This window comes from Suillus paluster (assembly GCF_016628075.1).
Source record: "Suillus paluster strain FC165 chromosome Unknown EDB91scaffold_114, whole genome shotgun sequence".
Classification (NCBI taxonomy): Eukaryota; Fungi; Basidiomycota; class Agaricomycetes; order Boletales; family Suillaceae; genus Suillus; species Suillus paluster.
In genome coordinates this window covers 80,225-104,420 of record NW_024537674.1, presented here as the reverse complement: position 1 = coordinate 104,420, position 24,196 = coordinate 80,225, and the positions used below count along the sequence as shown (strand labels likewise).

Here is a 24,196-nt window from a genome sequence, read left to right as displayed (position 1 = left end):
AGATCTAGCCCTTCTACAAGCAGAATTCTCTTACACCCACCACCTCGTAGGTAATCAATGGAACCCCAATACTGTGCACACGCTCCCTGTCATCGTCTGCATCCAATACCGTGGACGAATGGTTGTAAGTTGTCAAGACTGTCGTCCCTTAACCGTTACGCCAAAAGGCAGTGATAATGAAAGCTCATGCTTCATTATCTCGGACAGTATTTATGCTGATTATGGGAACTCAGGTAAGCCACCGGGCTTACAATGGTATGCAAAGAGCACCGGTCAATTTATATTTCGAATTCACTCAGTCTGTGGCGTTCGACAAGTAAATCTACCTCAGGATATTGAATACAGAAACTTTGAAATACGCATACTACAGCATCTGCAAGAGCGCACGAACAGAGCAAAAAGATGTAAGAAAAAGAGTTCAGAAGAATGCCAGCTAACGTTGACTTCCAAACCAGCACATGCTCAACATGGTCGTGTCTCGTCAATCAAACCTGGATGATGTGCGCAGAACTAGCGCAGCTGGGAGTCGGAAATAAAATGATAGCCACCCGCGCAACGGTACCCTGATGCTTGTTTGATCCATGCATAGCCTTGTACGCAGACGCCGAGGTTCCTCAACTTCTGCTGTATTCTCTCTTCTTCGCGTTTCTTCCTCTCTTGCTCCTGACGCATTCGGACGAGTGCGGCAGCAGCTCTCTCCATTGCTGCCTGCATCTCTGCCGCTCGACGTTGAATCGCTTCCTTCTGGCGCATGAGTTCTTCTTGCTCAGCCTGGTCTCGTGCCCTCTGAATCTGCTCAGCAAGAGCCCGACCTGCAGCCTCCGCAGCTCGCTGCATTGCAGCAGCACTACTCAATTCAGCTTCACGCCTCTTTACCTCCTCAATTGCTTTCCTTTGAGCCTCTAGTGCTGCAGCTTTATCTGCCTCTAATCGCCTCCAGATAGCATCGGCGATTCCTGGGTCGCGCTGAACACCATTGGCAGACCGAGGCTGGGTGCTTTGAGTTGGTAACCGCTTCGCTTTCCCTCGCGGATCTGGAGTCGGTGGGGCACTGCTTTGGGATCCTGAAATAGAGGGAGGAGGCAGACTTCCAGAACTGGACGGTGCAGGCGACCCCTGTTGGGAATTTTTGGGCGGCTTCGGGCGACGAGGAGTGAATTTCGGGGTGATGTTTGCAGCCGACGAGGGAGCAGACGGCGGCGGCGGGTATTTTTTGCTGGATGATGCACTACCTTGTGAAGGTGGCTTATTAGGTGGGCGGGGTCTGCTGGGTGTAGAGGGCGGCCCTGATGGCGGAGGAGGCTTCGGCGGCGCCCGCTTGGATGAAGAGCTGTTCTGAGAAGGTGGCTTAGGTGGCCGAGATTTATTGGTTGCGGAAGAAGACCCTGATTGGGAAGGGGGTGGAGGAGGAGCGGAATTGCTGGAAGATGCCATCGGTGGTATACTTGATGGGGGTGAAGTGGCTATGCGTGGAATATTGAGCCGCTGGCGTTGCTGATTGAGCAGATCCTTCATGACGGCTATTGCCTCATCTGCGGTGAGCGACGGTGCACTTCCAGGAGTATTTGCCAAAGCATTGAATGCGTGATGGGTGAGCCTCTGGGCAATGGTCTTGACATCACGGGCGTTCCCCCAGTTGGACAAGCGTGACATTCGGTCGATGATACTCTCCATCTCGGAGTAAGCAGAAGAAGAGGTATCGGCTAGCTCGGACAGGATGATCTGCGTCTTCTGTAATTCCTTGTCGAGTACTTGAAGACACTTAGCCGCCGTCATGTTGGTCAGAGTGATTTCCTCCGAGAAACGACTGGCGAGGCCAGGATTGACGCTCAACAGAGCGTTCATTTCTTTCTCGTAGCCTGCAAAAACGATGACCATCTTGTTCATGAACTTCTCGTTGGTCATGAGGCCGACGACCTCATCAATGGCTTCTTGCGCAAAGTGCCCGTTACTAAGCCGGTATGCTTCGTCCACGAAAAGCACTTTGCCCAGGGCCTTCTCGAAAAGTTTCTTCGTCTTTGGACCAGTGTGACCTACGTACTGCCCCACGAGGTCGGAGGCTGAGCACTCGATCAGGTCGGATGAAGAAAGGAATCCCGTGTCATAATACACTTGACCAAACTTCCTCGCGATGGTCGTTTTCCCAGTGCCTACGGATAAGTGGATCCCTTCATGAATATTCCGCTCCGGATCAGAAATCGCTACATACCTGGAGGTCCTTTGAAAATGAAACTCGTTGGGATTTGTTTGCGCATATCCACACCAGAGGACTTCATCGCACGAGCAATTTTCTGATAGTCGCCTAGTTTTTTCACGATGTCGTCGCAACCAACAAGATCCTCGAAGAGTTTCGTGAGATTAGCTGCAGAGTTGCGATCACGTTCCCAATCCGGGTCAAAATCCTCAGCCTCGAAGATCACGTCGGAACGTTGATCAGGAGGCACTGACGCTTGACGCTTTTGATAGCGGGCTTTAGCCAGACCGAGCATGTTCTCTACCTCGCCGGCATTTCCAAAGTTAGGACGGTTCTTGGCTCTGTTCAGAAGATCGCTGGCAACCTGTTTCGCTGAGTCTGTGGCTCCGAGGTCCTGATCCTTCAGTTTGAAGTCCAAGATCTCCCGAAGTTGGGACTCAGTGAAGTCCTCGAAGGTGAATGCGTTTTCAATGGCAAATCTGCGAGCGAGCCCGGGGTTCACGTTCTGAGTAGACATATCAGAGTTTGCTTGGTAATTCGAGTGAATATTCGAGCGTACCTGGAACATATCTTCCATCTGTTCTTTGTATCCCAATAGCAAAACACAGCGATCTTCTCCGGGTACGCTTTGAATCTCCGCGACCAAGGTATCAATTACGGTCGTTTTAAACGAGTCCTGGTGTCCAGAATTTTTGCTGTATAGCATGTACGCCTGACAAATAAGGTCAATATTATTACTGGTTAATAAGTCTGGGATTGCGTACCTCATCTATAACTAGAACTTTACCAACGGTACTGTCCAAGATAGCTTTGGTGTTCTTCTCCGTATGGCCAAGGTACGCGCCCACAAAATCAGACGGATTCTTGACCACGACTGACGAAATTTCGGCAGTCAATGGGAAGCCAACAACACAAGTATGAATTATCACCTTCACCGTTGCTCAAAAGCCCTAGTTCTGTGAGTATCTGTCCGTAGAGTTTCGCAACTGTCGTTTTGCCGGTTCCCAGTGAGCCAAGAAAGACGCGGTTCAGAGACATCGCAAGGGGCTCTTTCTCTTGAAGCTCTCGATGATAGTTCGTGTCGACGATGTCGAAGAAATTACGGACAGAGTCTTTCACGGAATCGAGACCTATCATTTTCTGTAGCTTCTCCCAAGGAGCGCATTGCGGAAGGACCTGGGATGGGTCAGGACCGATAAAGTCCTCTTTGAAGATAAAAAAATCGTCAGTGGGCCATCCCTGTTTGCGTTCGTTCTGAAGTCGTTCAGCTAGTCTCTGGGCGACCCTGGAAAACATGTTCTGTAATGCCCGAGCATTTCCGAAGCCCTCACGACCGCGACCGCGTCCAAGTCGACGCACTGCAATTCGAGCATATAAGCCCCTGATGCCGTCTTCCACCTTCATCTGGCCTGAATATCGTTTCTCCACGAGCGCTTCCAGCATCGTCAGAAGCTCCGCGTCAGTATAGTCTGCGAACTTGAGGGAGTACGGAACACGACTCGGAAGGCCAGGGTTGTGTTCGAAGAACTTCTCCATCTGCTTGCTGTATCCCGCGAGAATGAAGACCAGAGTACCCACTTGGTTCTCCATCTCGGCGAGAAGAAAATCCAGCGCCTGACCTCCTGTGTGCTGGTGTTCGCTAACAAGTTGGTATGCTTCGTCGATAAAGATAGCGCCTCCTCCCACCGCCATGGCGTCTGCGATGAGTTTTTTGGCTCCAGCTACCCCATCATGCGCCCCTCGCCTGGTAGAGTGTTCTGCGTCGGATCTCGTTGGCGAGTATGTTGGCCAAACGGGTCCCAAGACGAAGAAACTTTTCGAGAAGGCCATCGGCAAAGTCCTCTTTGTAGATGAAGCCTATCACCTCAGCCAAGGACATTTTGCGCAGGAAGCCATCGACGAAATCGTAGGGCTGATGACCAACGAGAAGTTCATGGGTAAGATGGTCATCATCCTAGCAGGATACGAGAAGGAGATGAATCAACTTTTGGGCGCGAACCCCGGTCTTTCCAGTCGATTTTCTGAGGATTTCATTCTGCCTAATATGTCGTCATCCCGATGCCTCGACCTGCTTGACAAGGAGCTGCGCGGGTCAAAGGTTGTCGTCCAAGGGCTGTCTGATCCATCGTCATCACTACACAAGGAGATGCTAAGCATCATCGTTGATATGACGAGCCTCGACAACTGGGGTAATGCACGCGACGTAAAGTCTATTGCGAAAAAGTTAGCTCGCCCTGCGTTCATCTCGGCTGGGAAAGCTCCAGGGGGTTTACTGGTTGTTGCACCAGAAGATCCGTTGAGTATCATGAGAAGTTTGCTCTCTGAGCAGCGAGAACGTCTCATCTTGCCAAGCAAGGTCGTGCCATCGACCACCGGCATCCCACAGATGGCTATGTCGAGAAACTCCGCACCTCCTCCTCCTTCGACTTCTCAGAGCGTGTCCACTACAGCTCCTCCAAAACCTCCCACTCACAAACCTCCTGCTGCTCGTAAACGAACACAACAACCTCCATCCAACAAGGAATCCCCGCCAAACACTACGGCTTCATCTCAGGTTAGTGCCATAAACAACATGAGACAGGGAAGAGATCATTAAAACAGAGTTCAACTTTGCTTGCCCAGACAAACGATCAAGTGCAACGGGATCCCGGCGTAGATGATGCTACCTGGGCACAACTACAGGCGGATAAGGCAGCTGCGGAAGCAGCCGAAAAGGATGCTGCTGAAGAGTTGTGCAAGCGTCGTCTCGCGCAGCAGAAGGCCCTGAACACACTACGAGCTGCAGAAGCTGCTGCGCGGAAACTCGCGCAGAAAGTAGCGAAGGATAACGCCGCCAACGATGAGCTCATGCGCCAGCGAGAGGCCGCTCGCATCCGAGAACTGGAGGCTAAAGCCGCTCGAGAGAAGGCCATAGTCGCGCTGAGGGAGAAGCAGCAAGAGGAAGACAGGAGAAAGCGCGAGGAGGCTAAAGTACAGCAGAAGTTGCAGCAAATGGGTGTGTGTGTTGCAGGCTTTCGCTGGATCAAACAGGCGGGAGGTTACACATGCGCTGGAGGTAGCCATTACATTTCCAATGCCCAGCTGGATATCTAGGTTGGATTCGACGTCACGCGTCACAACCCACTGATCAAGACGATCATGCATAATTTAGTCTCCCTAGGCAAACCATGGACGAAGGTTCTTATTATTGTTTGCATGCATTGAATTCCCCACTGTAAAGTACTTACTGCTTAACTCGAAGAATCAAAGTGACCAAGGCCGCCATGCATATCACTTGCGGTCTGTCATTGAAAATATTGAAACCTCGAGTAAAACGTCAAGTAAGATTGCAAATAAGATTGGGACGCTTATTTGAGTACAAGATTGAGGAATAAAGCTTCAGTGCGTCGGAAGATACGAATAGCAAAAATATTGATCGTCTTGCAGGAAGTGGCTGACGAGTCTAGCTGACACAAGAGACGGGCTGAAAATTGAGTGTCATGCTACCGGTGGAACCCGGCTTAAGCTCTACGTTCTGGAGAGGATGATGACGTTAACGCTGTCTGCTGACTCGTGTCTACTCGTACACATGTGATGAGACCCTGAGAACTCCCGAGACCTCTAGCACTCCTTGCTTTGCTCCTCCTGCCTGCTACTCCTCGTCCCGCCGGCAACCCCTGCTACAACCGGATCTAGTAATACTTAAAGTGAACATGGGGGATAACGAATCGTTGTGGGCGTTTCCAGAAAATATTTTGTGGCTCTTCATAATGGTGACCTGGGTGTCCGTTGTACTAAGCGCTACCAAAGGACTCGATGTGTAGAGTAACACTCGGGCCGCCGTTGGCTACACTGAGAGGGCCAAACATTGGGATTTGAAGGGCACGACGAACAGATCGAACTATCCCCTGTGAGCCACACACTACAAGTAGAGTAAGTGCCCTTGTAATTTGTAGCATACTGGAGACGGAGGCTGACCATTAACAGACATTCTGCCCGTCGCTATTTCCATTTCATCTCGGAGCATGGCTGGCAGGTTGGGCCTTCCAGTTTGAACCTTGACCGACTCTATGGCGAAAAGGGAGTCCACGCTTTTATCCATAGCTGTTCCCTCCTGCAACACCACCGTCTCGGAGTGATCAAACGCCGGTTTGGCGTCATCACTCGAAGAACGTGGCAAGGTCTCGATAGTTTCTGGTCTACCGGTAACGTGTATGCGGAATTGAGATGGATAAAGAAGGAGGTGCAAGTTGAAGTGCTCGGATGAGAGTCTCGTCGATCCCGTGAATGTAGTCTGGCGAACATCAATGTTGACCTTGACAAGGCCTCAAGCCGATGCATGAACAATACTTACCGGCGTTCCGAACTGACCAGATGAAGACCACACGGCCACAGCTGCTTTTACCGTTGCGGACACTTCTGGAAGAAGAAAAAAAGGTTAAAAATACACAAACGGTAAGCCAGTCGACATACTCTATAATATGCAACAATATCGGTAACGTATACGAGACTCCGGATCCACCTAAAAATAGAACATGTAAGAGCAGTACTCGCAGAAACTTCGACGACTAACCAGCAATGAGCACGGATGTGTCGTATGAACCCAGGTTAGGAGTCGGTCCATATGGTCCATCGATAAAGACTTTGACTTTTTCACCCTTCGAGGCAGCTTCTTTCAAGCGGGCGGTGAATCCCTTCTTCACGTTGACGAAAAACACCAGCTCCTTCCAGAAGGGAGCACTAGATCCAAGATCCTGTTCTGTGATCTGAGTAGTATATCTTTCGCCCTGAGGCTGCTGAACCTGGAGCACATCAAAAAGGTTCGAATTAAAACTGGCAATGGTGAAAGGGTGGGCCTCGAACGGCAGGCGTGAGACGGTTGGCATGATAAGATAGGCAGTTTGCCCAGGGGACCAGCGGAAATGAGACGGGCGGTGGAAACGTAACCGAACAAAGTCGTCGGATAGGAGTTCAACGGTCGCGTCCATCATAGATCCTGACTTGAATCCAAAGTATGAGTGATTAAACACCGCAATACCAAGGACGCGAATAAGGCGGTCCAGTCCCCAGATTACAAAACAGGGATAGATCCAGTAGGTAACTCTGGCGACCACAAGTTATGAATATTGGAATTGTGTATTTGATAAGACTCACGCGTCATATTGTGTGTGGAAGTAAGCACAGACGAGGAAAGTGCTGAAATAAACGTTGTGTCATTTCACCAATACAATATAACTGGAGCGGACTCACAGAACCATAACGAAATGAACGTAGAAGAAAAGCTCATAGGCTTGTGCTCGGATGGGGCGCCAAGAGAAAACGCATAGAATGGTCAATGCAGTAATGGCAGTCATGCCACATCTTACCCACGCCTCATTTAGGAATGGTTGGAATCTGTATGGTGTTAGAGTGTTGCGCTCTTGATGCATGTGTACGTACGGCGCGTTTTGAACGACCTCACTGCTTGCATGAACGCCGAGTAAGATCAAGACGACTCTGGACATCATACGATGGACATAGTTAAGCTTCAGGAACAACCGAAACCGTGTTATCACAAAGCAACATCAAATATCGTAAAGACTTGCCTTGTCAGAGCTGATACCGGTGATTACTGTAGGCAAATCAGCAAGCAGATGAGAATGCTAGTACATCAGCCATACAGGATACGACATTGTTCTTGGTTCCAAGTGCAGTAATCAGTGGGAACTGGCTCGCGGCAAGCACGCCCGAGCGGTTGCCCCAGTATGCAATGTCCAGTCTGTGACCCTCGAGGTTGGTTGCTAGAAAGCATTCTCAGATCCTGCCAGTAGCATAGGCAGGGAACTCACTGTTGATGAATGCCCATATAAAAAGAAACGAAATATACGCCACGGTCACAAAAATCTCAACCACGTTGAGGGTGTACCACTTTCCGATTTCAACTGTCCAGCGGAAAGCAATAACACGGTATGCATTGACAAGTCCCAAAGGGATGCGACGCCACGAAAAAACGCGACGATGGTGCACAGGAGCTTGTTCTGGATCGGAACCGTTGGACGTGGAACGCTTCCTGGAGAACTTGGAGTGAAAAAAGGAGATCCACTGAAAAATGGCGATAACGAAAATGAAAATACCGATGCAATACCATGCTTGCATCGGGTACAAAGTGTCTCTGGTGGTGTGCAGAGAATCGTCGGTGGGGCCAGCTGTATCCATGATGGTTAGAAGTAGAGAGCACAAGGACCTGTATTCAAAGGGCTGCACTCTTGGCAATTAATTTTATAGTCAGTCCCTGCGTGGAACAAACAATTATGTACATCCGAAAGTGCCATTTAGGACCTTGGGTAGTAGACCTGAGTTGTTGCCTCGGACGTTAACTGAGAATGCTAAACGGGAGGATTGGATTGGCTGGAAAGTGAACGTTAGTATGTCAGACTTAGGTTTCCCAATAGGTATCGGATCTGCCAATCTTACTAGTTTCCCCGTGGTCTGATAAGTGCTGCGGAGCAAGTGTGATCAATCTCGGCGAAGAGCTTTGAATGAGCGCCGGAGGCTCAAGCATATAACAACTTGAATCTGGTTCATGCCCCATACGGATAGCATGAGAGTGTGGAAGATTGCACTGGCTGTCAGGTGTATAAATGGTGTGCTAGAGGAGCTCAACCATCGAGCAAAATTCTGAAAAGTTTCGAAACAGGTCTAATTGACGACCGTGAGGAACGCTTGGCAATGAATTGGCTGGTCTACGCCACCAGATGAACGGAGTTCACTTACTTATGTAATTGGTACAAAGCGCACCTCATGTCCAACAGCACCAAACCACGTGTTGACGACGAAGACGACGTCGATGATCTCGACGGTCAGAAGCCGATCATGTTTTTATTATCCAGATCCGCTTATAAAAGCTAGCAGATGTTCTAGATCAATTTACTCCTTCCAATGTCACCGCGTCCAGTTTATCCCAACAATCGACGTTATCGCCTGCTGTGAATGAACCAACCTCGTCTCAGGCATCGAAAATAAAACAATCTTCGTCAGATGTTGACTTTGGGGCTGATTTTGCGAAAGAGCTTGCTGAGGGAATGGAATCGCTTTGGCGCGATATCGCACAGCATGGGCCTAATGAAGGTTCAGACAAAGAAGACGAGACTTCAGAACAACGAGAAGAGCGGGAGCGTGCCCTCGCAGCGGCTTGGGAAGCGATGTTGATAGAAGGGATGGATGCATCGATCGACCCGTCCCTAACACAGGGAGCACCTACTGCCCCTAAAATCGGAGAAAAGGACGACTTCCAATCACGCATCCGGAACACTATGAACAAGCTAAATGAGAGCGAGTCAGGCTTGAAGACATCAGATGCGAGTGGTTCTGCTACTGGCACTGATCCACTCGAGGCGCTTCTCTCTCAATTCGGAGGCGAGAATGAGGAAGAGTTACAGGGCGTCCTGGAAGCTATGATGGGCCAGCTCATGGGCAAGGACGTCCTCTACGAGCCGCTGAAAGAACTCTCGGATAAGGTAAGCATATGTCTTACGATATGCGAACGCTCTCATTTTTCCTTCGTCATATCTGCAGTTCCCCGACTACCTCAAAACCCATGCATCTACAATATCATCTGATGATAAGAAACGCTATGATGCGCAGATCATCTGCATGAAGCAGCTCCTTGAAATTTTCCAATCGGAAGGTTACACTGACGACGACGATAAGACAAGAACCAAAGTTGTCGACCTTATGGGCGAGGTGCGTTGGTCAGTCTACTATACTCGGCATGGCATCAATATCGCCGGTATTATCACAGCTTCAGAAACACGGGTCTCCTCCGGAGGAAATCATGGGTCCATTGCCCCCTGGATTCGGCATGGGTGCTGATGGAATGCCAGATATGCCAGATAACTGTGCTATCAGTTGAATGCATCTTGGCGGAGGAAGAGGATAACTTTAATAAGCAATACCTGAGTTTGTAGGCATCGACATCACTAATGTAGTTTCTCTCGTAGAATTCATCATGTGCTCATGATATGAATCGAGCCCAGCTTCGCGTGCTTACTGGTGCTCGAATTGCTGTATGTGCCAAATGCAACGCTCGTACACTTTTCTACTATGAGTTACCTCCTTTCCGGTGCAGGCGAGAATTCCTGATGTGCATGAAAAACGAGGTTCGGATCATGGTTCACGTTATCCGGTGCATTATTTGCCCACTGACGCCACATTTATGGCTTAGCGTGTTGATCATGCTACAGAACGTTCCAACGATGGGTGGGAAGTCATCGATGCATGCATCACGATAAAGTTGGCGTCGAATCTTCACTCGAAGATATATTTAGTTCGGAAACCGCATGTTCGCAGAGACTTGTCTGCTCGAGTGGAACGACTGTTCAAGGTAGTCCCAAAAATCTCTGGATTATCCCAGAGGTCTGGAGTAGCCCTACGACATTAATGCCTGTGGATACAAAACACAACGCTGCAACGTCATGTCGCTGTTTCACGTGTTTTTCCAACCGACCGGCCCCGAGGTTGACGTTAGGTTAAGAACTGCAAATCGCTTCTAGTCTCCTCGAGACTCGACCCTAACGCGATCAATGTACAGATGCCGGGTAACGTAGCCTGCCGGAGTATCCCGGCAGCTGAGCGGATCGCGTCCTTTCTTCCTTTGTTCATTTCTCGCACCCGCGTCGACTCGTTCAGCATACTAGCTCTCGCATCCTCACTCGTACTTACATTCATTATTTACTCCCTTTTCTTACTTTACTCCGCAATCCATAATTTCCTTCTACTCTATTGTTTATACATTATAATGGTTAATCCATACCGTCCTTTTTGCGAACTTTTCAAAGAGTCACTGGCACGATCGAATTCGTAGGCAGGTTATCCCGCCCTCCCAGCGGTTCCACCTGCCTGCGTCCCACCCCGAGCTATCCCAACGCACGAGATCGTGTCACCGATTCCTACTAAGCCAGAACACTGATAACGTTTTAAATAGATCATTCATTCTCCTCCTGAATGAACCCATCTATTAAGTCCCTATCACAAAATGTCTGATTGGTCGCCGATCATTACTCGCATTGACAAATGTCAACGTCAATCTTTTGGCCAGCACCAGGCTAAACTCTTTGCGTCAGACTCAAATAGGCCGCCGATCTGTTCCTCTCAAAGTGCTTTTTGAGCAAGTTCGCTTTGGGTTTAGTTCAGGTTTGCGTTCGTAAGCACATCTCCACCAATCGCATGAGTGCGCTACTCAAAGTCGTACGTTTATTTCAGTGGATTTGCAGATGGACCTGGCAGCCGCAGCTGGCGCTGCTTCTCAACTTCTTCTGGCCGCGACATGGTGTTCCTTCCGCTGTCTGTGGAACTTCCCGACAACTCCCAGGTCAGGGATGCTTCAATGCGTTCAGATATGCTTCCCATTACATAATTTGCCCTCAGGACGTGCTTGAGTATGATGCCAAGGTAATTCGAAAGTATAACGTTCTATGTATGTTTGTAGTGCTCGCCTATGTTTTAATGAGTATCCTACTTTAGGTACGAGCCATTCAACCTTTTATCGCAGCTGATGTTCGGGGCATCCAATATGATAAAATGATACAGTACTGAGTGAATCTTTGTGAAGTCGGGGGATACACTGGTTGAAAAGAAAACCCATAACTCGAATTAAGAATAATTAAGAGGAGAATATCAGATTTACGCGTATCCGAACGATTCAACATGTAGGGTCACGCTCGGTCCTCCACTGAGAATACTGGAAGGCCCAGAGACAGGGAAGCGAAGTGCATTACGGACCGTGCGTGCGATACCCTGCGATCCGCAAACTGAAGCCCTGTCAGTAAGTGGCACATTCTTGGAGGTCGCCGTAATTAGTACTTACCGCTCACCGACATCCTCCCCGAGGCCATATTGACCTCTTCTTTGAGAAGTGCATCCAGATCTGGTCTTCCGAATTCCATCTTGACGCCGCGCAACAACAGTAACGGCGATGAAAAGGATTCTATCTTGGTTACAATGGGTTCGGAAGTGCCCTTCTTCTCGGTTGAACTTGAGAGGGTGGAAACATCTTCCCCGGACAAGTCGGATTGTGTCGTTGATGGAGAACCAGTGATGAAGATGCGAATAGATACTGTCAAAGAAGGTGATGCAAGCTGAACGGCCTTGACAAGTGCTTCTTCAATCCACTGAACATGTGCTGTAATATATGACGTTAGTAATGTCCGTAGAGAGAAGAAGACTAATCTACGTACAAGCCCCACGTATCGACCAAATGAACACCACCCGCCTGCACGAGCTTTTACCCTGGCGTACGCGTCTATAACGACAATCAGGCAACAATGTCAATCATTAAATGAACGCACGTACTCGATAATGTTTAACAAGACCGGGAGGGTGTGCGAGACACCCGATCCTCCTGAGTTCGATGAGCACTGTTTGATCTCACGAGACAAAGCACAACTCACCTGCGACTAATACGGTTGTGTCGTAAGAACCGAGGTCAGGTGCCGGGCCGTAAGGACCGTCTACGAACACCTTGACTGTGCCATTCCTAGCAGCCACCTCCTTTAGATTTTTCGTGAACCCTTCGCGCACATTGATCAAAAACACCAGCTCCTTCCAGAATGGAGCGCTTGATCCCAGAACCTGACTTGTTGATTGATCCTCCGCCGTCGCGGTCGACAGCAGACTAGAATCAAAACTCGCAATGGTAAAAGGGTGCGCTTCGAATGGCAACGTTGAAACTGAGGGCATGATTAGATACGCTGTTTGCCCTGGGGCCCAGTGGAAATGAGGGGGGCGATGTAGGCGCAATCGAACGACAGTTTCGGAAAGCAATTCTGTCACCGCATCCATCGTCCCAGATCCTGATTTGAAGCCAAAGTAAGAGTGATTGAACACAACTAGCCGAACCACCCGGATGAAGCGATCGAGCCCCCACAATACAAACGAGGGCCATATCCAGAACGACTTGCTGTTTGCTGCACGTCAGAAACGAAGCTGTCTGTATTTATTTGCACTTACTTAACAGACGAGGTATGGTAATATCCTCCCAGCAGGAATATCCTGAATTCTGTCGGTCAAAAAGAAATCACAAGCGCGTAGGATTTTACACCCACAGGACACCAAAGAAGTGAGTGTAGAAGAAGACCTCATAGGCTCCAGTGCGAATGGGACGCAGTGACACTATGATCAGGATAGAGAACGCAGTCATGGCAGTCATCCCTAAGCGGAGCCATGCCTCGTTCAAAGCCGACTGAAAGCTTTCGATAAACTGTGTTAGACAAATTGCAAGTGTGAATTGGAGGTACGTACAAGGGAAAGGCTGCAATTTGGCCCGCTACATGTATCACAAGTAGCATAAAGCATGTCCTAGCCATCATTCGATGGATATAGTTGAGCTGCACGTGAATGAGTAAATGCTCCACGGAGAGTAATTTAAGGGCCCCACCCTATCGTAACTGATGCCTGTGACCACTAAAACAGAACGGTGAGCGACACGCCGAATTGATAGATATTTTACCTACAAGACACGAGGTTGTTCTTGGTACCAAGTGCTGTGACGAGGGTAAACTGACTGGCGGCGAGCACGCCCACGCGGTTGCTCCAGTAGACAATGTCAAGCTTCTGACCCCCGACGGAGGTGGCTGCGTGATTTAGTGGTGAGTGTGGTGTAAGCAGGACTGCACACAAATGTGGACTTACTATTAATGAAGCTGTACGCCAAGAGAAGAGCAATATATGACAAAGTCACAAAAACCTCTGCCATGTTGAGGGTATAGGTTTTGCCTATTTCGAAGGTCCACCGAAAGGCAACGACGCGATAGAAATTAATGAACGCGAGCGGGATACGACGGAGAGAAAAGTTGCGGTGAAGGCCATTGGTAGTAGCCATTTCGTCATCAGACTCATGGTGTTCTCGCCTGGCGAACTTGGAGTGAAGGAATGACCCCCACTGGAAGAAACCAACTACGAGGAGAAACACGGTGAGAATATACCACACTTGTTCAGGGTATTTGGTATTCCTCTCCACAAGAAACGGTATGTCAGCTTCAGAGAAATCGGGAGCCATGGTAAGTCACGAAGAGGGGATGAACAGGAGTCGAGAAGAAGTGCGGGGAAAGAATTTAAGAGCTCCAGACTAAATAGGATGGACATACGTGGATTTTTTCAAGCCCGAATAATATTCAGGCGATGGCATTACATGCCGCAGTGATATTCAAATGCTACATGGAGGATTATCAAATATGGAAGATTTAGTGCCAAGACGAGAAGATGATCGCCAAGATTTGAAAACTTGCCGGTGAATCGCGGAAGTAGAACTGAACAAGAGGGTATTAGGATATCCATTAGAAATCGACCTTGTGGATGGTGAACTAATTACATAAAACCTTGCGATGTTCGGGAATCGACTCATCTACTTCGATTGTCAAGCTAATTTGGTTCCCTTGCCACGGTAAAAGATTATCCCATTACAGAGCACCTCGTCGTGTTGTTGTGGACAGCTTGTTGCATGAACCGTCAATCGGGATTTTTTTTAGGTAAAATACCTATTCGGTGTTAAGCATTGTTAATACCGCTCACCTCGGCGTTGCCCTGATAAAGGCGTGCCTCGCCGATAATATCCCCCATAGGCTGTTATATTGACGCGTGGCAGCAACTTTCCAGCTTCCTAGGCTCCCCACAGGGTCAATTACTAACCATCACGGCGGTCGCTCGAAGCTAGGTCGAAGTCAATATTTCGAATTGGCTTGAAGTGAATGGTTGAACGTATAGGTCTCAGTACGATTAAATATAACGCACTGTGGTATGAGCTCAAGATTCATCAATCAATGTTTGCAACATTGAAATCTTCGTGATAGTACGCTACTCATCAGCAAAACACTGCACTGTGGAACTCTGTGAGACTCTGTGGGTTCTGTTCTGTACAGAACCCACAGAAGCAAAGTGTTTTGCTGATGTAGGGAGAGCTTCTACGGCTGATTTAACGCGTAGTCAATGATCGATCTCAACTACAACTCACTGCAAACTCGCTGTCTAGATTATCTATCTCGTCATCATCATTATTCTACTCGGTCATCATCTCACTCAGCCATTCCTGTGACACAGCCTGGTGTCGTCGCCATTGATTTCTTTGTAACCGCTGTAACCATTCTACCGTTTATTTATGTTAGGCGACACGTTTTCGAGGAATGTGTTATTAGGAATCTGCTCCAAGTGCCTATCCATGGCGGATCAATGATATCGCTTTAATTAGCCGATCAGGGCTGACGGAAATGGCCCAACATTCTAAAAAGGCCTTATGACCGTGAGTCGCTTGAATACCGGAAGTACGCGATTGACATGTTGGTTCTGGTATGTATGGTGGTCGCTGAATCGTCACTTGTAAGCCAGTCTCAAACGCAATGCGGGAGGGTTTACCATTATTACTATTCTAGCATCAATCAAAGAAGTACAGGCGTGCTTGTCCGTACAAAAGTTATGATGTCCAGAAAGGCAAAGGTAAGGAGACACATCCTAGGCGTCACCGATCCACCTTCGATCGAAGCTTAAAGAATATATGTATCACCGTTATCTATAACTATGAACCATATCAGATTGCGTCCCTTGTGGGTTCGAGTGAGAATATACTTACTATTTAGCCTACAAAACAACGTGTTACGCCCATCAGTTACTGAGCTTATGAAACAAGATACAAGATACCTGTGGTCCGCGTTCAATCAAAAAAGATACCACCGTCGATCGTTATCTATAAACCATATCAGATTGCGTCCTCCGTGGGTACGAGTGAGAATATACTTACTGTCTGGCCTGCGAAACAACGCATTGCGCCCGTCAGTCACAGAGCTCATGGAACAATGTACGAGATACCTGTGATAAAACGTGCTTCCGGGGTTACCAGAAAAGAAACCAGGCTCGCGACATCCTGTGTAGTTCCAAGGTGACCTACTGATGACAACCGTTTGAACTCAAGTATGAAATGTCAAAATTAGCTTCTCAGTGCACATTGGTGGAGAACTTACTTCCTCGTAAAGGTCGACGGAATCATCTACTGCCGCCAACTCGGAAACTACGCGACATATATTACCAGTGGATATTGATGCCAAAATCTCAAAACTCACGCATTGATGTCTGAATTGCTCCAGGCGCATATGCGTTCACGGTGATTCCGTTGCGACCAAGTTCAACGGCTGATAACAAAACGGTATGAAGGTGAAATTATCGTGAGACTAGATGGGAATACAGCACCTGCAGATTGCGTCAGCCCTCGCACAGCAAACTTTGATGCACAATAAGCGCTGACTGAAGCATGACCTAAAAAACATGACATCATAAACCAACGAACAGCCGTATGTCACGTGATGTGAACCTGCCTTTCTTTCCCGCGAGAGAGCTTGCGCCGATAATTCTTCCACCGTCACCTTGGGCTATCATCTGCTGCGCCGCATATTTATAACTGTAAAAAGTGCCTTTGACATTCACTGCAAACACAGAATCCCAGTCATCGGATGTTGCTGCAGTTTTTTAGTAAAGCCTGATGCGTCGAGTGTAACTTTAACTCACTTTCTAAGAGTGGTTTTATCACGGCAATGCCTGCGTTTGCAACAAACTAGTGTGTGGTGAATCGCGACTGTCAAGTCTGTTCATCATGCAGTTGTAAACATCTCACAATATTCAGCTTGCCAAACTCTTTCACTGCACTCTCAACCAGTCCTTTGACTTCCTCCTCGATAGTGACATTTGCAAACACGATCAATACTCTGCGCTCCGGGAAATTAGCAGTGATTTCCTTCTTGACTGCGTCCAAATTCTCTTTGTTACTTTCCAAATCGTTGATCACGACGTCGTAGCCATCTCCTGCAAGGCGTACTGCGATGGTGTGCCCAATTCCTTGACCGGATCCAGTGACGACTGCGACGCCTTTGGAGTTGGATTCTGTGGACATCATCTGACCTGGTGTGCAGCGAAGCGCTGGCTTTCTTGCCAGTCTCTCGTGGGTGCACCGCGCCTTTTGTACTCGCAAAGTCTGTTAGCGCTGTCATCTCAAAATGGCGAGCAACCTGACCGCGCGTGAGCAACTGTGCTATCATTGTCCGACCATGACCACATCAGAAGTGTCACGAAGTACTTGCTGATGTTATGTTATCGCAACTCACGTTACTGACGTTATGATACCCCGACGTTATCGCTCCAGGGTGCCGAGGGCCGAGGATAGCATGTTATTTAATGTAGGACTTCAGTCATCCACTTGACAAAAAAGCCCCTGACTTATCCATGCCATCAGTTTATGGTATCGACTTATCCTCCCCATCATCATCTACATCTTTCGCAAGACCGAAGTAACCGGGTTGACCAGAAGCGGCATTCCCAACGAGCATGCGAATTCGGGAAGTCAGGGAACATCGGTGGACTTCAAGTTACGTGAGATCTCTTGAAAATGATGGCCTTAGTATTGCCGGAAACGTTCGACAAGAGACAGAAGCTAGCAGCGGAACCCGCGATCGTCCCCAATCTCCTCTAATCAACGCCAATGATGTTCTATCCCGTAGCGGAGCACAGGATCCCAATTTCTGGCTCTTATTTGGCATCAATGAATACACAAAGCCTCTCTTCGTATCAGAGTCGAAACCAGGTGTTATGGAGCTAACGTTAGCACTCCTCCGAGTTTGGAAGAAAAATGCGGACTTCCAACTAGCCGGAGCGCCCTCTGCACTTTTTCTTGGAACTCTGACGTCAGCTCCAAAATATGTAGATGGTGTAACGTGCCAGAGAGCCATGCATGCCATCATGGTTCCGAGTGGCACACACGTTATACATTGATGCCCGAGCACACCGAAAGGTCGTAGAGCCATGTTCCCGAACTTTGACATTTAGCGTAACTATCGACTTCAACGACGCAAAAGGGAAGCCACGACTTGACCATATGTGCTACGAAACGAGCTTACAAAGGGCCACCAACACAGTCGCCCCAATTCGGAGAAATGACACAGGCCAATCGATCCCTGACACAAATCCTTTTGAGTTGGGAACTTGTTCCGATCCTCCCGCTCTGGATACGTTTGACGAGTTTCGTCCACCAATGGCAAGTGCGGACCGATTCCGATCTTTCTACCCAGAACGCTCGTGTCCCCAGCGCATCTGTATTTGTATCCTTTCGTTCTTTGCTGTTCCTTTTGTCTGTGCGACATGGCCAGCGGAACCTCATTCTGGAAATATTTCTATTCCGTCTGCGTGGAGTAACTGACCACTTCAGGTGCAACACAGCAAATAGTACTATTGCCCTGCCTATCTTCAGATTATGTTTGAATCGTTCCACAGCATAGTAATGTGGACGTCGGCCCATCGTTCGCGAAACATACGCTAGAAAGTGAGCATTTCTACGATTTGACAGATACCGAGATGACGTTTCTTGGTGGCACCTTTTTGGAACAGGATCTGATACGGTGAGGTCTCCTGTTCCGTTTCCGAATATCAGGGGCTGAAATGATGTGGCAGACTGCTGTGGCAATATGTATGGGCACTAATTGCAGCCGCACGTTGCCCCGAGGAACATCTTCGGGAGTAACCCTAATTCCCATTGTGGTTCTATCCCGAATCATTTCATTTTTGATAGCATCTGATCCTGTAGAGAGTTTATAGTATCCTGTGTACATATGCGATCGAATCAACTGGAATGATATTTGCACCCTTCTGTAATAACTAATACTGCTTCTGGCCATTCCACTCTGTTTGAAACAAAGTGCAATAGACGGAAGCAGCATTAGTGTAGCGCTTCAGCTGGATTGGCTGCAAAGAATCCAAGTTCTGCTCCATACCCTAATCTCCATAGCATTGTCCATCACCCAGTTACAAAGCCCTTTGTTTGCCCCGTCCGCAAATTCGGGAGGAATACAGCAACGATTGGGAGGGGGTTAACTTCCCAAACCTTCAATTCTAGGCCGCGGTGTCTGCCATCATCATCCACGATGCCCATCAAAGCATCGCCCAGAGTTATCTTGTTGAGTTGATGATATTCACCAGTTCGATCTGATCCTGGACGGGCGATGTCGTGGCTTCGATGATGTTCATGCCATGTAGTACGCTCCAAATGATCTTCGTTGCTGATAGATCCCCTTGCCAGCAACTGTGAATTGATCGCTATCTAGTCTATCCCACTGGGTTTGCTACGGGATCATTCTAAATGCATTTACTAATCTCCGTCGACAGTCATTCAATGCATCATTGTAATGTTATGTCATGTTGTCTGCTGGATACCGTCTGTTTTCTGGATATTCTGATTGGACAACATCTGCATGGCACTTCCAGAAAAATAAACTGGTGACGTCAGTCAGGACAGAACAAATAGCGTTTTCGCCGTGCGATGCCCTTTGTAATTGCAGTGATTGGAGCTTGACCTTTCGAAACATTAGATGCAAAAGCCAGATCGAAGCATTTATAATCAAATTTTATGTGCCAAGGGTACAGCAAGTCACTTTACGCTAGTTAATGGGTATCGGAGTTATCTTGTTGATATGTACAGCAAGACGCCATCTACATATTGTAAGAACGGAGTGATTGTACGCTTTCAACGATACTGTGTCTCGCATATGTGGCAAGGTCATTCTTCGTATCATGTGGCTCCCAACAGACATTGGAGCTCAGTTTACACATACGCCGACAAAGCGGCGTGTGTCGAAGATGGTAAATCTGATGACTTCTGAAGAAACGAAACTGCATGACGCCGTCCAATTATACGCAAGTGATGCCTCACCTACGAGCTACAACTCGTGGACGGCATTCGTGTTTTCCAGTTCTTTTTGTCTTGGGAAAGGTTCCCGAATATACCTGAATTCAGCCTTTGATTTCGACGTTGTTCCCGTGCATGATGGTCTCGCTCTCATTCTCAGGGCCCCACCGTCTTGAACAGCAGCCAATAAGGTACGACCAAAAAATGTGGCAAAATTCGAGAGGGACTCAACTGTGGTGTCTTGGGGCTGGAGCTCCGTGCCGCGGTACCCTTCGCGTGTTTCCACCGTCTCGCTGTCTCATGTCGAAGCATTCAAGCGTGTTCTGATAGGTCCGTAATCAATTAGTCTGAGCAAACAAAAATGGCGCCCGACATATGCCACACGATACTCTGCATATAACATGATGTCCGGGTGGTGGAAAGTATTGCTGTTATCCTGCAAAAGGCGAGTATTTGTCCTGGATCAAATAATGTCAATTGATGAGTCAGGCCTCATGCGTGGAGCTGCCAGAGGGACATACTGGCCATGGTTATATAGCGTGGGCATAGACTGTAGCTAGGTGCGTGCACTGAGAATCGACGTACCGTGAATAGTTCCCAACTGGAAGATGTGTTTGCATTGAGAAGTATCCGTTAGGAAGGCATGATATGAATGTTCATTAGTGCGTCCCGCTTGTAATATCAGAGTAAAACACTTTATCATACTGTCAAATCAAAGACAACCGCTGAATGATGAGGTACCATTCTCGTCATTCCGAGCACCCTTGCACAGCAACGGTTTGTTCAGAATGAGGAAAATGGACATCCATTATACGCGAGTTGGGAAATGCCCTCTACGGGCCGCGGCGAGGCAGCTGAGCGCTTGGCACCTTGGACGAGCACGCGAAATATTGCTAGTATCGAGCTACCATGTGACACGGGCGAGTGAATAAAATGCTTGAAGGGAAGGCCAAGCGCAAGCGCATGGAATGAACAAGTAGAACGGCTACGACGGGACTCACGACGTGGATGTTCGGGGCCAATTTTGAGAACGTGTGCAGATTTCACGCCCGCCCAAACACATCCAAGATCGACGGTGTGGTGAAATCAACACGATTGGGTGAATTATTTCAAAAACATACCAAATAACAAAAGAGCCTTCCCTCGGAATGTCGAGTTGCTACGTGCGCCCGCCGTGGTATGCTTCAGGGATCGCACGGACCGTGGGCCGCAATAAACTTTCCAGCGCGATGTTCACGCATGAGCGTCGCACGCCCCGCTGGTGCCTCGACGCGCGCCGTACTCAAACCCACGATTTATCGAGTCAATTGCATGAGGCCAGCTGCACTTCCAAGAGAAGAAGAAGCACATATGAGACGGTTATAATTATAGGCTCGAGATAGGAGAAAGCCGTCTAGAGGGATGAAGGGATGGGGGGATGAAAGAAGGATGAAGGGCAGGAAAATGAGCCATCGATGAGGTCTAAAAGATGAGGAAGGAAGGTGCGGAGACCCGTAATTTTGGGGAGTCGGGAGATGACGGGAAGGTAGAAGGGAAGTCGACAGTCACACGACATGTGGCCACGCCTGTCTATCGCAGCTGATTCTAAACTGCGGCGTTCCGTAGAAGCAAAGCACTTATGTTGAGCAGACTATGAAGCTCGTTGTATATCATAACGTCTAGATTATGAAGAAGGAGGAGCTCGCTGTGTACGACGACGACGACGAACTGGAAAATGACGACTGGCCCGGGTAACTAAGACACACAGTACTAGTGGAACCAATAAACTAAATTGCTTGGTCAGCATGGGTTTAGGATGTCCCCTATTGATAGCCCAGGGCTTCAAAGCTTCATTAGGCGACTGTCTTCATCGGACGATTTAGTTGCGCCCGGTTCACCCCCGTCGAACATCCTCTCTCTCAAACCACCACTCACAATGTCCACACAAGCTGTAGTACCCCCTTCGCCACCTCTTGCGGCTTCAAAGCCCAAGAAGCAGCCATATCCTTTCTATCTCGGTGGTCTGGCGGCAACTATCGCTGCTTCTATCACTCACCCTCTCGATCTTACCAAGGTCCGCCTTCAGGCGTCGGGTGACAAGCGTATGGTAGATTCCATAAAGAAGACCATCCGCACTGCTGGCGCAAGGGGTCTCTTTGACGGTATCTCTGGCACTTGGATGCGCCAGATGAGCTACAGCTTGTGTCGCTTCTGGGCATATGATGAGAGCAAGAAACTCTTGGGTGCGACCCCCCAAAGCCCTGCGTGGATCCTCGCCACAGCAGGTGTAATGGGTGAGTATGAAATTCTGTATCGTACGATCCACAATATTGAGACCCGAGTTAGCTGGCTCCCTCGCGGGTGTCGTTGGTAATCCTGGTGGTAAGCCTTGATGTCATATATCGTGACCTCTGTGCGCTGAACAGCGATGTCGCATGATCAGAGGTTGTCATGGTGCGTGTCGTGTCCCAATACCTTGCCTTTTGCTCACATTTGCCCCACATTACGTCACTCTGCGCTCCCGCCCGGAACCTCTTCGCCCCGCCTCGTCTTCGAATCACGCCATATCTATCAGGTCCGTCTGCAAGGCGACTTCGCAAAACCACCCGAAAAGCGCTTTAATTATAAGCATTGCTTCGACGCATTGTTCAGAGTAAGTGTCATGCCTAAGTGATATAGACGTGCCTTGCCCGGTTCCGTGTTTCTGGTTTCTTCCTCTTCATCAGTGTTCTTGCTAGTGTCTCAAGGACGCCATTATCGTGGGGCATCACCGCGCGAGGTGGCGCATGGTCATGCAGATTAGAACTTGGCGCACAGAAGTGATGGGACGGAAGAAACGCGAAAGATTGTACTGATCCTCGCTTGTTCATCCTTTATATTCCCATGCGCCGCTCTATCTCCTACCCGTCCCACTCTGCCATTCTCGTCATCCTCGCATGTATTTTCGTTGTGCCGAGGATGCATGCTGGATGCTCGCACGCTTGCCCCTCGCACCAATGCTTCGCTTCTAACCCATACATGACGACCCTGGGCCGTATGTACAGAACTGAGTGCACTCTCTATTGACAGCCAGACCATAATGCATTACGAATGGCATCATGGATTAATGGGTTTATATACCTCGCCAGCCCTTCGCGGATGCAACGTCATCAATTTGCCGATGTGACTCGAAAGGGGTCAGCGAATTTAGAACACCGCGATTTGCAACTCATCACTGCAGGGGACTCCACAGTGATGGGCCGCTTCTTTCCTCTTATATCTTTTCGTATTCACTTGCAGCCATTTCCCAACTGTTTCTTCCGAGTCCACAGTGCTGACATCATGATTGCAGATGGTCCGCGAGGAGGGCCCATCATCACTTCTGCGAGGTGTAGGCCCTAATGTCTTCCGGAGCATCTTGATGAACTCCAGTCAACTGGCTTCGTGAGTCATTCCAAACTTCCACCACACATATTTTTAATTTATTCTCAGGTACGACTTCTTCAAGGCTGAGCTACTGAAGACAAAGTACTTCGATGACAACATCGCTTGCCATTTCACGGCCAGTTTCGCAGCAGTATGTTCTATTTCCTCTCATCTCCCATAATCTGTCTCTAACACACTCTCAGGGAACGGTTGCAACAACCGTCTGCTCACCCGCAGACGTGCTGAAGAGCCGTATCATGAACGCTTCTGGACCTGGCTCGAGCGTGAGTCTCGTTTTACGGCTAATCGACCACGCGCGATACTGATCTCTTGAAGTCAACACTCGGAGTAATCCGCTCCTCTCTAGCAACCGAAGGCCCGATGTTCATGTTCAAAGGCTGGCTCCCCGCATGGACGCGTCTCCAGCCTACTACCATCCTCATCTTTTTGACCCTCGAGCAGCTGAAAAACGCCGTGGACTGGAAACGCGGATCTTTGTAAACGTGGCGCACGATTCATTTTAAATTAAAAGAAGGATTTGTAGCCTGATTGAATGCTGGAGGAATCGTGTGTGCGATACCACGCATAGATTCTATCCTGGATATATCACGGAGGAAGTACCCCTAGTACTAGTATGGTTGGATTTGCGATCTAAAGATCTTTTTTGTTTATTTTATCTTCTGTCGCCAGCGTTGCTGGGCTTTTGTTTGATAGGCTGCGGTTTTGTATTCTACCCGTAGGCGTTAACGCGCTTTTGTCAAGTTTGTGTTGTGTTCACGAGAAAGGGGTGTTGCTGGCGGATTTGGAAACATCTCGGGACTCTTGGTCAACCTCAACTCTCCCACGTGTCGTTCACGGGGATGTATTCATCATTCACTTCTCCTCTTATTTCCAGCGCAAGTCGATGGGTGGATATCGTAGTGAAAAAAACTCGTGTCAATCACGAAGAA

The 24,196-nt window shown here is 48.6% G+C and overlaps 6 protein-coding genes across 6 annotated transcripts; 2 read left to right on the top strand and 4 right to left on the bottom strand.

The window, feature by feature from the left end:
* Nucleotides 1–243: 243 nt before the first annotated feature.
* Nucleotides 244–4,495, bottom strand: EDB91DRAFT_86739 (cbbX-like protein). The gene is made up of 5 exons (XM_041328652.1): nt 3,124–4,495; nt 2,959–3,068; nt 2,754–2,906; nt 2,210–2,699; nt 244–2,150 (listed from the first exon to the last, which is right to left on the bottom strand). Exons 1-5 carry the CDS (start codon nt 4,022–4,024, stop codon nt 511–513), a joined length of 3,294 nt encoding a protein of 1,097 aa, XP_041171010.1. The 5' UTR covers nt 4,025–4,495; the 3' UTR covers nt 244–510.
* Nucleotides 4,496–5,967: 1,472 nt separating this feature from the next.
* On the bottom strand, nt 5,968–8,368 carry EDB91DRAFT_1087050 (uncharacterized protein; the record flags this gene model as incomplete). Its single annotated transcript, XM_041316164.1, has 10 exons — nt 5,968–6,095; nt 6,152–6,499; nt 6,528–6,592; nt 6,647–6,695; nt 6,747–7,276; nt 7,328–7,369; nt 7,424–7,567; nt 7,613–7,698; nt 7,823–7,953; nt 8,002–8,368. The coding sequence occupies 10 exons, from the start codon at nt 8,366–8,368 to the stop codon at nt 5,968–5,970; spliced, it is 1,890 nt and encodes a 629-aa protein (XP_041171009.1).
* Nucleotides 8,369–9,204: 836 nt separating this feature from the next.
* Nucleotides 9,205–10,078, top strand: EDB91DRAFT_1229423 (Pex19 protein family-domain-containing protein). The gene is made up of 3 exons (XM_041321041.1): nt 9,205–9,669; nt 9,728–9,895; nt 9,954–10,078. The coding sequence occupies exons 1-3, from the start codon at nt 9,235–9,237 to the stop codon at nt 10,062–10,064; spliced, it is 714 nt and encodes a 237-aa protein (XP_041171008.1). The 5' UTR covers nt 9,205–9,234; the 3' UTR covers nt 10,065–10,078.
* A 1,675-nt stretch (nt 10,079–11,753) lies between these two features.
* EDB91DRAFT_86813 (ferric reductase NAD binding domain-containing protein) lies at nt 11,754–14,462 on the bottom strand. Its single transcript, XM_041328655.1, has 12 exons — nt 14,437–14,462; nt 13,841–14,361; nt 13,663–13,782; nt 13,587–13,612; nt 13,451–13,536; nt 13,255–13,398; nt 13,160–13,201; nt 12,601–13,109; nt 12,503–12,551; nt 12,388–12,452; nt 12,018–12,332; nt 11,754–11,961 (listed from the first exon to the last, which is right to left on the bottom strand). The coding sequence occupies exons 2-12, from the start codon at nt 14,205–14,207 to the stop codon at nt 11,834–11,836; spliced, it is 1,851 nt and encodes a 616-aa protein (XP_041171007.1). The 5' UTR covers nt 14,208–14,361; nt 14,437–14,462; the 3' UTR covers nt 11,754–11,833.
* A 1,022-nt stretch (nt 14,463–15,484) lies between these two features.
* Nucleotides 15,485–17,105, bottom strand: EDB91DRAFT_1167855 (uncharacterized protein). The gene is made up of 11 exons (XM_041320070.1): nt 16,806–17,105; nt 16,700–16,745; nt 16,510–16,650; nt 16,385–16,450; nt 16,258–16,326; nt 16,159–16,205; nt 16,007–16,103; nt 15,939–15,946; nt 15,839–15,884; nt 15,771–15,778; nt 15,485–15,716 (listed from the first exon to the last, which is right to left on the bottom strand). The coding sequence occupies exons 1-9, from the start codon at nt 17,082–17,084 to the stop codon at nt 15,852–15,854; spliced, it is 786 nt and encodes a 261-aa protein (XP_041171006.1). The 5' UTR covers nt 17,085–17,105; the 3' UTR covers nt 15,485–15,716; nt 15,771–15,778; nt 15,839–15,851.
* Nucleotides 17,106–21,777: 4,672 nt separating this feature from the next.
* Nucleotides 21,778–23,747, top strand: EDB91DRAFT_1062075 (mitochondrial carrier domain-containing protein; the record flags this gene model as incomplete). Its single annotated transcript, XM_041314501.1, has 8 exons — nt 21,778–22,135; nt 22,188–22,223; nt 22,285–22,295; nt 22,417–22,494; nt 23,173–23,264; nt 23,313–23,397; nt 23,450–23,530; nt 23,583–23,747. The coding sequence occupies 8 exons, from the start codon at nt 21,778–21,780 to the stop codon at nt 23,745–23,747; spliced, it is 906 nt and encodes a 301-aa protein (XP_041171005.1).
* Between the last annotated feature and the right edge of the window lie 449 nt (nt 23,748–24,196).